At 40.2% G+C, this 13812-nt stretch overlaps 2 protein-coding genes across 5 annotated transcripts; one reads left to right on the top strand and one right to left on the bottom strand.

Moving 5' to 3' along the window:
- Window positions 1-1938: 1938 nt before the first annotated feature.
- Window positions 1939-8863, top strand: ubxn4 (UBX domain protein 4). Of its 3 annotated transcripts, none has more exons than XM_011607286.2 (13): window positions 1939-2125; window positions 2838-2940; window positions 3301-3329; window positions 3469-3587; window positions 3961-4093; window positions 4488-4572; window positions 5140-5191; window positions 5847-6002; window positions 6319-6446; window positions 6645-6747; window positions 6857-6988; window positions 7128-7339; window positions 8140-8863. In XM_011607286.2, the coding sequence occupies exons 1-13, from the start codon at window positions 2044-2046 to the stop codon at window positions 8276-8278; spliced, it is 1473 nt and encodes a 490-aa protein (XP_011605588.2). In that variant the 5' UTR covers window positions 1939-2043; the 3' UTR covers window positions 8279-8863. The 3 variants fall into 3 exon arrangements, with proteins under 3 accessions (XP_011605588.2, XP_029699574.1, XP_003961735.2); XM_029843714.1 differs by having other exon boundaries at window positions 4476-4572; window positions 7131-7339; XM_003961686.3 differs by having other exon boundaries at window positions 4476-4572.
- Window positions 8864-9370: 507 nt separating this feature from the next.
- On the bottom strand, window positions 9371-13303 carry nmi (N-myc (and STAT) interactor). Of its 2 annotated transcripts, none has more exons than XM_029843728.1 (8): window positions 13076-13303; window positions 11766-11828; window positions 11577-11690; window positions 11349-11502; window positions 10936-11039; window positions 10593-10779; window positions 10245-10348; window positions 9371-10077 (listed from the first exon to the last, which is right to left on the bottom strand). In XM_029843728.1, the coding sequence occupies exons 1-8, from the start codon at window positions 13295-13297 to the stop codon at window positions 9859-9861; spliced, it is 1167 nt and encodes a 388-aa protein (XP_029699588.1). In that variant the 5' UTR covers window positions 13298-13303; the 3' UTR covers window positions 9371-9858. The 2 variants fall into 2 exon arrangements, with proteins under 2 accessions (XP_029699588.1, XP_011605597.2); XM_011607295.2 differs by having other exon boundaries at window positions 11577-11693; window positions 13076-13301.
- Window positions 13304-13812: the final 509 nt, after the last annotated feature.

The following is a 13812-nucleotide window of genomic DNA, read 5'->3' as shown; positions in this document are numbered from 1 at the left end:
GAGCAACCACCAACTGAGCTTCAGCCTCTTCATTTGTACCGTCAGCAGCAAGGGTGGCAGCAGATTAACGTGCACATATAAAACAAATTGCAGGCTTTATTACTTAATGAAAGAGTTCATAATTAATCAGTAATATGATTGTTCCATTCTGAGTTAATGTGAGGCTAAACTCATTGTCAGGACAGAGGGCAGAAACTTTCACCAGTACAGCCATGTAATAGGATTATCTGAGCCAGGCAGGCTCGACATTAGGAGATCAGACTGAATGCCAGTGCTGGAGAGTCTTACATGAGAAGTAAAGAACAATATGGTATTGAGTGAGCAAATCAGGAGCTTTAAGTACTGTTGGATTAAAGGGATGCAGTTGAGAGTCATGGCAGATAGACAAGTGGATACCAGTGCAAGATCTTACCTAAGCACCAAGAGACATGAGAGACTACCTCACTCTCAATATTTATGCTAGTACCTGTATCACATTAAAGCCATATAAATGTGATTTTTTTTTTCCTGTTGGTGGCGCTACACTTTACAAACGCTAAAATTACAAACGCATTTCCACAAATATAACTTCCCCGCTAGCTTTGTAAAACCCTGTTTGCGTTGTTCTGTGAAAGGAGCAGATCACATATATGATCTTTATTTGAAAGTCTTTCCTCAGCACAACACTGGAAATCCTGCTGTTCCAGGTCCATAGTTAAGACATTTGTTTTACTCTATAAATCAGAAACGGCATTAGGATAAAAAAAGATTTAAACTAAACCAAAATAACATGAGACTTGCAGGTGCTGATGGATCTCTGCAACGATTAAATAAATGAATAATGATTCAATGTCATTTACTTAATTTTGTGTATTTCAATAGAACACATGAGATTTAGTCTAGTTAGGAAACTTTGGAGTGACGAGCGTTTGATTAGAAGTGATAATTAACAGCACAACAGAGAAAAAAAGTATACACGCATTTTGAATTAACCTCTTAGAGAGACAACAAAATCTACAGAGCACCCTGAATTATCCAAAGCCAGCAGATACCATTGCCCATGTACTGATAAAAGAGAAGACAGCAGTCGTCTTATTTCATTTTAAACTGTGCCGCAATCCACAATGGTGTTAGAGCGCCATCTATTGATGATATTTCTTACCAATAAAGACAGATCATAGCTTTTGATCAGTGTCAAAACTTTTCTCAGTGTCTCTGTTGATTTTTTTTTTTTTACTTTTTGTTGGTAATTCTTGGCTGCAGAGACTGAAATGGTCGATATCTGATACCTGAGAGAAATATTTAATGATAATACGACAATCAATACAATACAGCTGAAAATACTCGTGTTTTTCTTGCAACACCAAATTAAATCAAATCAAAATTAAAAGCAAATGAATTTCAAACATAGTTGTAACAGAGGTTATGTACATAGGTCAGACTGAAACATAATCAGAAATCCACAGCCGTACTAAAGAATAAACTTTTTTTTTTCTTCATTTGCAACAATATTGTCTAAATAATTTTGAACAGGTGAAAGATAAAATTCATGAGGGCAGCCTATATGCATCGGCTGAATTAAAACATGATTAATAATGTTTAATGTTTGCTAAGATTGTTTTCTTGTTGCTTATCTCTGCAACTCTAATAAATCATAATCAACAACAGTCTCTTTTAAGCAAAAGTAACTCAGGTTCCGTTTGAATTTGTACAACGAGCTTAAAAATTCTAATATTTTAAGCAACAACAACAACGACAATAACAATAATAATGATAATAATAATAATAATACTAATAATGATGTTGATGATGATGATGATGATGATGATGATGATGATGATGATGATGATGATGATAAAAGTTGGCAGGTGAAGGTGAGGCGTATCGTCAGGAGCAGCCTGCCATTCCCCTCTAGCCCAGTTGGTGGCAGTAATGAGGCTTTAACCTGGTTTAAGACCAAAAGCGCAGAAGAAGAAAATCTGGACCCTGAAGAAGAGGAATAAGATTATTCATCAACTAATGTAGGATAGTTGAGCTCTCCCGATTTCCTAACATTACGTAAAAATGATTTGGTTTGGGGGCTCAATTCCCGAAGCAATAAATGCAGCCAAACAACAAGGTCGCATTTTTGTCGTTGTCATTACCGGTAAGTCTGTATGTTTTTGTGTCTTCCTTCTGTAGCTATTCAACGATAGCATACACAAGTAGCGTTAGCATGTAATACCCAGGCAATAGTATATTTACAGAGACGTTGCTTAAGTTGTACTAAAATAGGTACTGAGCTTGTCAACATATCTCTGCAGCCTTTTAAACGCTGGTCTAATTAAAGCTAAAGCTTGCGCTAGTTTATCTTGATATGTCATCTCATTTTTTATCGTTATCGTCAGAAAAGTAATGGAGTATGATTAAATATGGTGGCAGGCTATAATAATGTTATTTGGCACTATTTACGGGTGTATTTTAAGAAGTGGTGGCTTAACATTTGAGACGCACTGAATTATTTGTAGCTATTTCCTTGTGTGCTGTCTCCAGGTTAAACACTACAATGATACATTTGTCAACATGTCAAAATCACCTCGACGAAAATGATTTAGGTCGATAACACACTAATTTATGAAGAGATAATGCTGATGGTTGTTAGAAAATGTGAAAGGATTTGCTTTAAGGTAATATCTGTGTTGACATAGAATTACATAGGAACTTATTTTAAATTGTGAGAGTTTTCTTTTGCCTTCCTAAACGTTAGACTGCCGGCATTTCTCTCCAGACTTTTAAAAGGATTTGAAAATTGAAATACTCAATGAAAAGCTGCCAGTGGAAAAGCTGGTTTTAGCATTGTGTTCTTACCGTTTTGTCAGGAGACGACGAACAGTCAACACAGTTGATGTCCAGCTGGGAGGATGACAGGGTTGTAAAGGAAACCATGGAATGTTGTGTTGCCATCAGAATCGATGCCAAGAGGTACACATATGTGCTAAATGTATTTATTTTGTAAAAGCTTTACGCTGTACAGTTTTACAACTTTTACAGCTTTAAAATGAGATGTAATGCTGTAAAAGTAAATACTTGGTGGCCATATACACAAAACCTGAACACATTCAAGCATTTACCGGTACTTTCTTTTTATAAGAATACAATGAAATCTTTTTAAAATCCACTCTCTGTATTGAGGAACATTTGCTGACACAGTACAGTTTTTATTTCCACATCAGCATGTGCTAGCTTTTCTTTACCCTTCAAATGATAGGTATATAGTTTGTCAGATATATTATCCTGAAAATCAAGATATTCTTTAACATATGATTTTTTTTCTCCCCACAGTGACATATGTGTACAGTTCTCTGATATTTGTATCTTTTTATGTTCAGTTAACCTCCAAACACTTAATTTAGAGTCATATTAAACACAGTTTCAAAACCATTCAGCCATTCAAATGCAATAGATGGGAAAAAAATAGAAAAAAAGTTCCTTAACCCACCTTGAATGAAGACCCTGTGGTGTGCGTACCCTCCACTTTCTTCATTGGCGATAATGGGATTCCTCTTGAGGTCATCGCTGGCTCTGTATCTGCTAATGACCTGATGGGAAGAATCAACAGGGTTAAGCAGGTATGAATTTGAATATTTCTCAATGTTATATTCTAATCAGCAGAGCAGGAACAGAGTTAAAGAAGCAGCCATTCAGTATCCTCACAGAGCATTGGAATAGCCTAAGAAGATAAAATAATTAAAACAAAACATTTACCTACTCTTACGAAGCAAGTGTAGCTGTAGCTGTTAGAAATTGAAGTCTCTTAGGTTTACTGTATGAAGAGTCCAACCCTGTGTTTATATCACTTTTTTTGACATGCATGTGGTTGGGAACCTACCCCAATGTTATATACCTACAGCATTGAGCTGGAAAAAGAAATCCATGATAGATGGGAAGACCTTCTAAGTACCACTGCTGCGGCATCAAATAAATAATGGTTGTTTTTAACAGATGCATAACCAGGCCAGTGCTCCAGTAGACAGCTCTTCTCGTGAAAATGCCAGCAGTGCTTCAGCCTCACAGCCTACATTATCTGTGGGGTCATCCACCATAGAGCCTGCAACACCACCACCTACAGTCAAAGGTATGTCAGCGGTGCACAAATTGTATCATTGGGATTGGTGGTGACGTGAGCATTTCCTTGGTTTGCATGACTTAAAAGGGTTATTTGATTTGTATTTTCTGTCATTAATGGTTTCAGTAATTGTAATATGTCTCTCTGAGTGTTGGTTGCTGCCATTAACAAGATTTTTTTTAAAAACTAAGAAGGCAATTCAGTTATTAAATTCATTTAATTTTCTAAATTCTGATCATAGCCTGGATACTGGGTAAAATATTGCCGTAAATATGCTCATTCTGAATTTGAGTCCAGCACCATTGAAAACAGCAAACATGGCCAACACCTATAAATGCATCAAAACTGGTTTTGATTTTAATCCACTTGACCTGTTACTATTGACACACAGCATCATCTCCAGGAACAGAACATGCAGCCACAGAGACTGGACCTCCAGACCACCCAGCCCAGAGTTCTCAGGCTGAACAAAACCTGCACACTATGAGGTAAAGGTAGTGGCATTCATGCCTATGAGGTTCTGTCACATTCTGGGAAGGAATTTCACTGGCAACAATTGGTATAATGGCCCCTCTAGTTGAATGTAAAGTGTTGGCCTCGCCAGGTATGTGGGTCCAACACCAACATATTAAAATGGGGATTAGAGCAGAAACCATTCATAATGGGTTTGACCTAAATGATAAATGTTAGTTTAAAACTTCAAAGGCTTCTTCGGTTGGTAAAACAATGAAGTCACAGGTTTTGAACTTCTATGTAGATTTTAGCTTTTGCTTTCCTAATAATAATAATAATAATTTTCCATATAATAATAATATTGCCCCAAATAATAAAATTGCCCCTGAAATTGACTGGAGTTGACAAGACTGAAATTGCAATGGCTGTTTGAAAGGTGTTAATGGGGATGCAGACACACCAACACACAAGCCTATTTCACGTATCAACCTTTTATTGGTTTTCTGGCTCTTCTGACTAGAGCCACCTGAGTTATATTAAGTATATTTATCTTTGTACATTCTCAAGTAAATGTTTTGTTTGATTTTTTTCTTTGGTTCCAGATTTGCTAAGAAACTAGAACAGAGACCACCACAGAAGAAGGCAGAAGAGGAGGTAAGAAATTGAACTATTGACACAACTTGTAACATTAACATGGGAGATCATGGCTACTACTGGGTAATGGGCACCTCCTCCATTTCGTAATATTTGCCTGTCAAAGATGCACCTTATTTGGGTGTGCTGGGTTTCATCGGCTGCCAGATACTGATACTGTAGCTAGTTGTATAGCCTGTAACTCTGCTCTCCACCAATGGGTTTGTGGTGCTGCTGTGACAACTGGCCCCAGTGACCTGGCCCACTAATTTTACCCTGCACCCCTGGGATGGAGCTAAGGATGTGTTGTAGGCTGGAGTTAAAACCAGGACAGCACAGGAGTTCAGTCACTTCACTCCCACTAGACCCATCTGTAGTCCAGTGGAGAACAGACCACCTGTTTCAGGCCAAGTAGAACCATATCCCATAGCTCTTAGAGACCTTTGGGCACTCAAACCCCTACAAAAGATAAGGTAGCAGCCCACAGAAGGTTGTCATCTCAGTTTTGTGAAACCTGCCTTTTGAATCTGCATAGTAATAAAAACTTGTGTGTTTCCACTATTTGGGTGTTGGTAATTTCAATCAAGACAGTCTCCCTTCCAAAGGGAATGGAAACACGTCTACTGATGATGTGCATTTAAGCCTTGACTTGTGTCTCTGTATTACCTTTGTGTAGAAAGAGGTCAGGAAGGAGCATCGCATGGCAGGAAGGGACTCGCAGGACTTAAAGAGGAAAGAGGAAGAAAAGACCAAGAGGTTGTTAGAGGAGAGGAACCGAGAGAAAGAAGAGGAGAGGGCTGCCAGACAGCGCATTAAACAGCAAATTGCCATGGTGAGCTTATCAATGTGTCTCCTCTCTCTCTCCTAAGCTTACTTATTTGAAGGAAAAGGATATGAGCACCAAATCTTCACTGAAATCCTATTCTGATCATTATTTACAACCCTCTGTCTCCTGCCCATCTTATGAGGTGGATGCAAACATGTGAAGGAGTTATGAGGAAGCTTCCGATCCAACTATCTTTGCACCTTCTAGTCATGACACCAGTCTTGTGCTGGAGTAGCTGTATTTAAATAAACCTTTCTTAATAATGCAGTTTTAATCCCTAACCAATTCCAATAATCTCAGAACGCCTTTTTTTCTTCTGCAGGACAGGATGGAGAGAGCCGCACACTATGCCAAAACTCAGGAGGAGGAGAAGGCTGCCAGGCAAGCATTATTACAGGCCAGGCAGGCAGAACAGGAGGTCAAAAAGGAGGCAGGTGTGAGGGAAAGGAGGTAAGGAGTTCTTCAGATTGATATGTTTAGACCAACTGGGACGCGGAACCAAATGTGCAAACACAATCCCAGGAAAACAGTTGTCATCCTGTTATGTGTGCATGTGAACCAATTGATACACACATTTGAATAAACATTGAACGTGACATCAAAAATACTTAAAAGCTTGACCAGATATGTGTGTGTTTGTGTCATCAGCACCAGAGTGAGGATACAATTCCGCCTCCCGGATGGCTCATCCTTCACAAACCAGTTCCCCTTACAGGCACGACTACAGGAGGTCCGGCAGTTTGTTGTTCAGGTCTGGTTTTATTTATTTATTTATTTCACCTTTATTTTACCAGGAACATTCTTGGCAGTGCAAGCATCACTGGTACAAACATTGGAGTTTTTTGTTGTTGGTGTTTTAGGAAGTGGGAAATCGCTATGGTAACTTCTCCATGGCCACCATGTTCCCTCGGAGGGTGTTCACTACTGAAGACATGAACAAGACTCTTGTGGAGTTGGAACTGGCACCAAGTGCCTCCATTGTAATTCTGCCAGTGAGTAAACCAGTGCCACTTCCAGTTTTGCTTTTAAATTAATTTGTCACACCACTAATAGAGTTGGCAAATCCATGGCAACCTTAGCTTAGTGTGGCTTGAATTCACTTACCGGTAATTTAAATGCCTCCCCTCTCAGCAGTCAAGCTGGCAGCGTAATGCAGTTGTCCAGTCGTCTGGCAGTGGGATCTGGACCGTTCTGGGCACAATACTTTACCCTCTACTGGCCATTTGGAGATTCTTCAGCTCCTTTGTATTTGCAACGCCATCCCCTCGAGAATCAGCGTCAAGAGGTCAAAGCCACGCTCAGTCCAACTCACACACCAGCCTGGGTGCCGACAAAGCCAAGAGGTGAGGAATTCTGCTGTTGTTATTGTTTTTTTTTTCATTTACCAAGTGTCTGTGTTCTAACCACTGAGTCCCTGCAGGTAAACGCATAAAGCCATACTTTGATTTGTCTTATATACAATTTCTGATATTGTCTCTGCATTATACAACTCTAATGCTGTCACTTTAATGCTCTAATGCAAGCAAAACAATGTTTTGTGCTCTTTTTCTAGAGTAAGAAGCATTAATAATAGCAGTATCAACACGTGGTTGCTATATTTAGAGAGTCACAGAGTGTAAAGTATATGTTGGTATTTGGCTCAGTGAGTCATTTACTTTTAAAAATCATATTCAAAACCTTTTCCCAGAACACTGGCAAAACTCAACAGAAACCGGTGTAGTTTGTCCTTGGACTGTAGAGAAAGAATAGTTCAGGCAATCTTTCTGTCTATGATCTAATCCCTGCTGGACTGGACCTCAGTAACTTGCCAAACCTCGCTCAGCTGACTAGTTTCCAGGGTTACATCTGGACTGGGTTCATCTGTTTTTTTGTTTTTGTGCACCAACCACACGGGACCATCTTCAAAGCACGCTCAGAATTGAGACACACATTACTGCTGGACATTTAAGACACTGCTCTCAAACCACCTCGCTTCAGTCAGCACCTGCTTTACATTTGTCTCCAAATGTTTGTCTTCATCTTTGTTTGATTCTTTATTTTTCTGTTGTTTTGCACAGACATTGCAAATGAGGGAAATCTCGTACTTTTCAAAGATTAAATTTTATATCTAATACGGTTGCTCTATTCTTCTCTGTCTGCTCAGAGAAAAAAAGTCCACACAGACTGGGGAGAAGCGGCCCAAAGAATTCAAGAAGGATGGGAATATCTGCAGACTGCGGACGCAGGAGGACAGCGAGGAGGACAACAACACTTGGAATGGAAACTCCACCCAGCAGATGTAGGACTTTGGTCAGAGTTGTGTTGCAAATACAGCTGTTCCTTCCCCTGTGTTTTATGCCTCTGTCCCCACGTGGGTGCTGGGATAACTTGATTTAAAACCTCCTGTTTATGGTTGTTTCCGGGCTGGAGTAAAACCTGATGAAAGTCATCTATTCTTATTCGTAGCTAATTTTCAGAAACGGTTAACCTTGGAAGCCAGCTTGTTAACCGTAACTCATTCTAGCGTACGCGTTTTTCTTATTAAAAGCGATGGGCTTGTAGCACTCTTCATGTTCATTCGAGCCTCCAGAATCAAAAATGGAGAAGAGGGATTCATTGCTTGTTTGTGATTGTGAGACAATAAAATAAAAAAAATCAATAAACTTAATATATTTCTGTTAAGATCAAATATTTAGCATCTCTGCTCTCCAAGTGCATCCAACGCTTGTGACGCTTTGATGCCAAAAATCATTGGCTTGGCCATTTGGATGAAAGAAATGTGTCATTCCTCAGTCCACATCCAAAAGCCAAGAATGCATTGGCAGCATGTTGAAGTCATGGGTTTAAACATTGGACTTGCTATTTTGATTAAACTGATTTTAAAAGCAGTTTTGTCTCATAAATGTGGGCTGGGGAGGTCTCCTGTGGTTTTGTTAAAGAGATGTGCAAATGAGGTGCACATACTGTGTGCAGAAAACCTAAATGAGATGTTTAGAGAGGTTTGCTATGTTTAACGACTAGTCACGGGTTCTTCAGGATACCTGAGTTGTGGGTCAGACGTCACAATAATGGTCAGAAACTTGTCCAAAATTCTAATGTTTATGGTTGTGTATTTAAAATTTAACAGAGTATTTCTCATTTAAAGATATATATTTTACAATAAAATGAGCCAAATGGCAGCTTGTGGACCTAAAGGAAAACAACAAAAATGAATATAGGCCACACGAGAACAATGGCCCTCCGCCCTGGAGGGGTCTGCAGAGAGGATGAGGCCCGAGTGACTGCAGTCACGCTTCAGCTATAAACACAAATCAGCACCTGCATAAAAGGTTTTTAAAAAGCTGAGAACTCTGCTCCCAGAGCAAATCAGCAACAGGAGGAACAGAGACCGAGAAAACCAGGAAGTGGCTTTATTAATGTGGTTCTGACTGCCGGAAGGAGCCAGGTGCCATGGAAACTGCATCTGTTTCATGTGTCATTAAATGTGTTGCAGGTGAGTAAACGTATAAAGAGCTGCATGTCTGTCCACATCATCCGACAGGTAAAACAAGCTCAGATGTTCAGATGCTCTGAGTCCTGTGAGTTGGAATCCTTGTTTATTTATACTTTTAAACACTGAACGCGTCTGAGGGTACTGAGCTCCACAACATGGACCTCATGTTGCATTCATGATGCACGTTGAGCTGTCAAACTTTAACATGGAAACATCAGTGGAACACGAGCATCACACTTGCTTGACATTTCCTGTGTAGAGTTAAGATGATGTCCAGTGGGGTGTAAAAGGCTGTCAAAATGCAAGGGAATATATATCAATAGTGATCTAAAATTATGTTTAAATATCAGCATCTGCCAGCTGTGCACAGAGGCTGCAGTGAGATCACAGCTAGATTCCAGATGTGTTGTCCACCACTGCCACATCATCACAGCTGAAAAAGGCGTGCAGAGACTTCTTCTTTGAGATGTATCTAATGTGAGCGATTTCACCACCACTGTTGCTGGGCTTCTGAAAGAAAACCTCCAGGGATTCCTTCAGGATGTCCTCCTCATCCAAGTCCTTTATGCCACTCATGAGGACGGTTCTTCTGGGAAAGCCACAGAAGGTCTGAAAGGCATCAAATGCATCACCAGCTTTCTTATCGTTACAGAGATTCTGACAAATATAAGAGATCATCAGTTATCACTTCTACATTGATGAGCGGCAAAGCAAAGGTAGACAGCCCAGACAGGAGGTCATCGTATTAAGGTAGGACGAATGTATCCCATATGTACCTGGAACCGCTGCAGCCGATATTGGAAAGCAGGTGCAACCTCCACCATCTTTTCAGCCTCCAGGTCCACCTGGAATATTCCAGCCTGGGCTAAACTCAGAGCAACTACAGAAGGACACAGACAGAGAGTCAGGGTGGGTCAGCAACACATGTACTGTAGATATAGATATATATATATATATATATATATATATATATATATATATATATATATATATATAGAGAGAGAGAGAGAGAGAGAGAGAGAGAGAGAGAGAGAGAGAGAGAGAGAGAGAATGAATTAAGCCTTGGTGATGTTGTCATGCACAAGCATGAATGAACAATGACACTGTCTTTGTTCTGAAGGTACCTCCAGGATGGAGGAAGGTGATGAGCCCATTCCCTGTGTTTCTATCATACACCACGTTTTCCACCTCTCCTCCTCCTTTGCTGGGCCTAGAAAAACTTATTGTCAGCCGGTCCTTTATTCTCTCGTCTTCCATGGAGGAGATCACATTGGAAAGCTGTAGATCCCTCTTGGGAATGTCCAATTGAACCTAGAGTGATGATAGCAGACAGATAAAAGTGTAAATTTGAAGTTATGCTTTTCCAGCAGTGTTTTTTTGTTCAGGTCTTCAGAAAACCAAACCAGATATTACAGTCACTTTATGTGTACGTGTGTGTGTGCGTGCACTGTATGTATGTGTGTATACCTCATAAGCAACAACAGGTAAATTAATTTTTTGGGGCTTGGCAGTCAAGGTTCCACACTCACAGGGCACATGGAACTCAGAAGTCTTTTGGATCCTGGAAGCAACTGAAGGACAGAAACGTCATCACAAAGACATCTATTGCAGTTCCACCAATCCCTCAACGTTAGCGCCCCCTGCTGGTTGCGCTCCTCAAAAGACTGATAAAACATTTTTAATCGTTCTTTACATTAGCACGTGTTTGTTTTTATTTTTTTTATTTTTTATTTTTTTTTAAATGATCAAGTTTATTTAAATATCATCACATTTCACACAGAAGATATTTATTGCTGATCTGATCATTTTTACACACTCACGTGATTGAACAAAATTATAATTTGCCTTTAATAGAATCTTGATAATAATTGATTGATTACCTTTTTCCTCGTCAAACGTAATCAGCACTTGTCCTCCCTTTATGCACATGCTGGGTTTCTGACTGATGGTGAACCACCCTTGGATCAGGTCTCCTCTCTCCTGCGAGCCAGGCTCTTCGTAGTTGATGTCCACCTGTGGAACTTTTATGTAGTTCTGGAAAAGAACATGTCACATGTGTCACATGCACTCACTAACATTCCAGGCTGGGGGACTTCCTTGATTCTGACCTTGTATTTCTCCCTCAGTCTGGCCGACTCAGCCCTCCTCCTCTGCAGTTCAGCTTCATAGCTCTCCAGTTTCTCGAGAAGACCCACTTTGCGTTTATTCACAATTACGATTTCCTTCTGTGAAAGAGAAAGATGCTACCTTATTCTTTCCTCAGCAGCCTGTAAGTGATCCACAGACAGCTGTACTACCTGCACCATCTCCAGGCTCCGATATGGTTCGTCTTCAAACTCTTCATCCTTTCTTACACTCTCCTGGAGCAGAACCGCAACCATCAACAATTTTCATTTGTGTGGTGGAACATTTGGTTTATGCACATGTCTAAATATGAAATGATTGTGTGAGATCTGTTTTTGATGCTGTGGCATGGAGAGATTTTTAGTATCACATTTCTTTTTTTTTTTAAAGAGTTTTTTTTTTAATGCTACAGAGTAATGTGCATGTTAACCGAGGCTGATGGGCATGGCTGCAGTAGACTGGAATGTAAAACAACAGGAATCCACTGGCTCACTTACTGGGTGAGAAGGAACAAACCAGTGATATTTACATAATGCGTAGTTTTAATTTAACAGAAGCATGAGGAGCCAGAAGAACCGTGTCAAAGGTAAATGAGGCAGTCAGGAACTCCTGGCCTACTTATCCGTTGATATATTTAGAAATATACTCCCATATTTATGTCACAAAGCCAGGGTGTAAAATGAGCTCCCACTAAACCAGGGCTCGGCAACCCGCGGCTCTTTAGCGCCGCCCTAGTGGCTCCCTGGAGCTTTTTAAAAAATATGAAAATGGAAATTGTTTTAATATAATTTCTGTAGGAGGAATAACGTGACAATCATTCTTAAAGTTTTCCAATGCTGTATAAATGTGTATAATAAATATTTAATTTCAACATCTCATTATAATGGAAGTTAAACTTAAAGTGGCCATGTGGTGCGTCATTCTCTCCAGGATGCTCATTATGTATTTGTAGCCTACTTATCATTTGGAAAGTAGGCTAATACAGCTAATATAGACACTCACAGCATGTGTTGCCTTCATTATAAGCCCTATATAAGGCTTTTAATTTTTTGCGGCTCCAGACAGATTTGTTTCTTATTTTTTTGGTCCAATATGGCTCTTTCAACATTTTGGGTTGCCGACCCCTGCACTAAACTGAAAGTGTTCAGTCATGTAAAACATTAACCCGTGATACACTCAAAGGTCACAGCCACATAATGTAGTTTTGTTTTAAGATGTTTGATCACGTTAAATTATTTTCAGTGGAATAAGTTACAAACAACTGCATTAACTACGGTTGTGTGTGTGTGTGTGTGTGTGTGTGTGTGTGTGTGTGTGTGTGTGTGTGTGTGTGTGTGCGTGTTGTTTTCTCTGCTCGGTTAGATGCCTGTAAATTCGGTATATTTGGTTATTTCTTTTACCGTCCAGCAAAGGTTGATCTACTGATCAATACTGGTGACTCGCGCTTTCATCGATCTATCAGGAAACAGGACAGTTAACTCACAGTCGAGGTCAGCATCGGCTGGTCCTGCACTCTGAACGCTGCCATGATCCGACCAAACCGAACCAAACCAGCAGCCAAAACAGAACAAGAGGTCAGCACGTGATACAGTCGATATCCCAACAGGTGAAGCGTTTGGGTCCCTGATCTGACTTCTGCTGTCACGGGAGAAGAGCCAACGGAGGCGGAATCAAAAGCGAAACTAAGATCGGGTCTACTGCGCATCCATTTGGACAGACCCGGAATAAGTATCGGTTAAATATGTTACTGGGGTGTTTTATATTGTTCCAGGGACGACTTAAACAAAACAATTCCAGCGCCAGCGTCAAAGGTCCATTTATGGGAACATTTCATTTAGGTTCTCAACCTCCTGCAGTGATGCATCTTTAGCCAAAAGGTGGAAAACACGTGTCAGAGGGTGGACATTAACAATAGTCTCCTGTCTCTTCAGAGGGTGGACATTAACAATAGTCTCCTGTCTCTTCAGAGGGTGGACATTAGCAATAGTCTCCTGTCTCTTCAGAGGGTGGACATTAGCAATAGTCTCCTGTCTCTTCAGAGGGTGGACATTAGCAATAGTCTCCTGTCTCTTCAGAGGGTGGACATTAACAATAGTCTCCTGTTTCTTCAGAGGGTGGACATTAACAATAGTCTCCTGTCTCTTCAGCGGGTGGACATTAGCAATAGTTTCCTGTCTCTTCAGAGGGTGGACATTAACAATAGTCTCCTGTCTCTTCAGA

The sequence above is a fragment of the Takifugu rubripes genome, chromosome 1, assembly GCF_901000725.2.
Source record: "Takifugu rubripes chromosome 1, fTakRub1.2, whole genome shotgun sequence".
NCBI lineage: Eukaryota > Metazoa > Chordata > Actinopteri > Tetraodontiformes > Tetraodontidae > Takifugu > Takifugu rubripes.
Note: the sequence above shows the minus strand (reverse complement) of the source record. Positions and strands in the feature narration are given on the sequence as shown.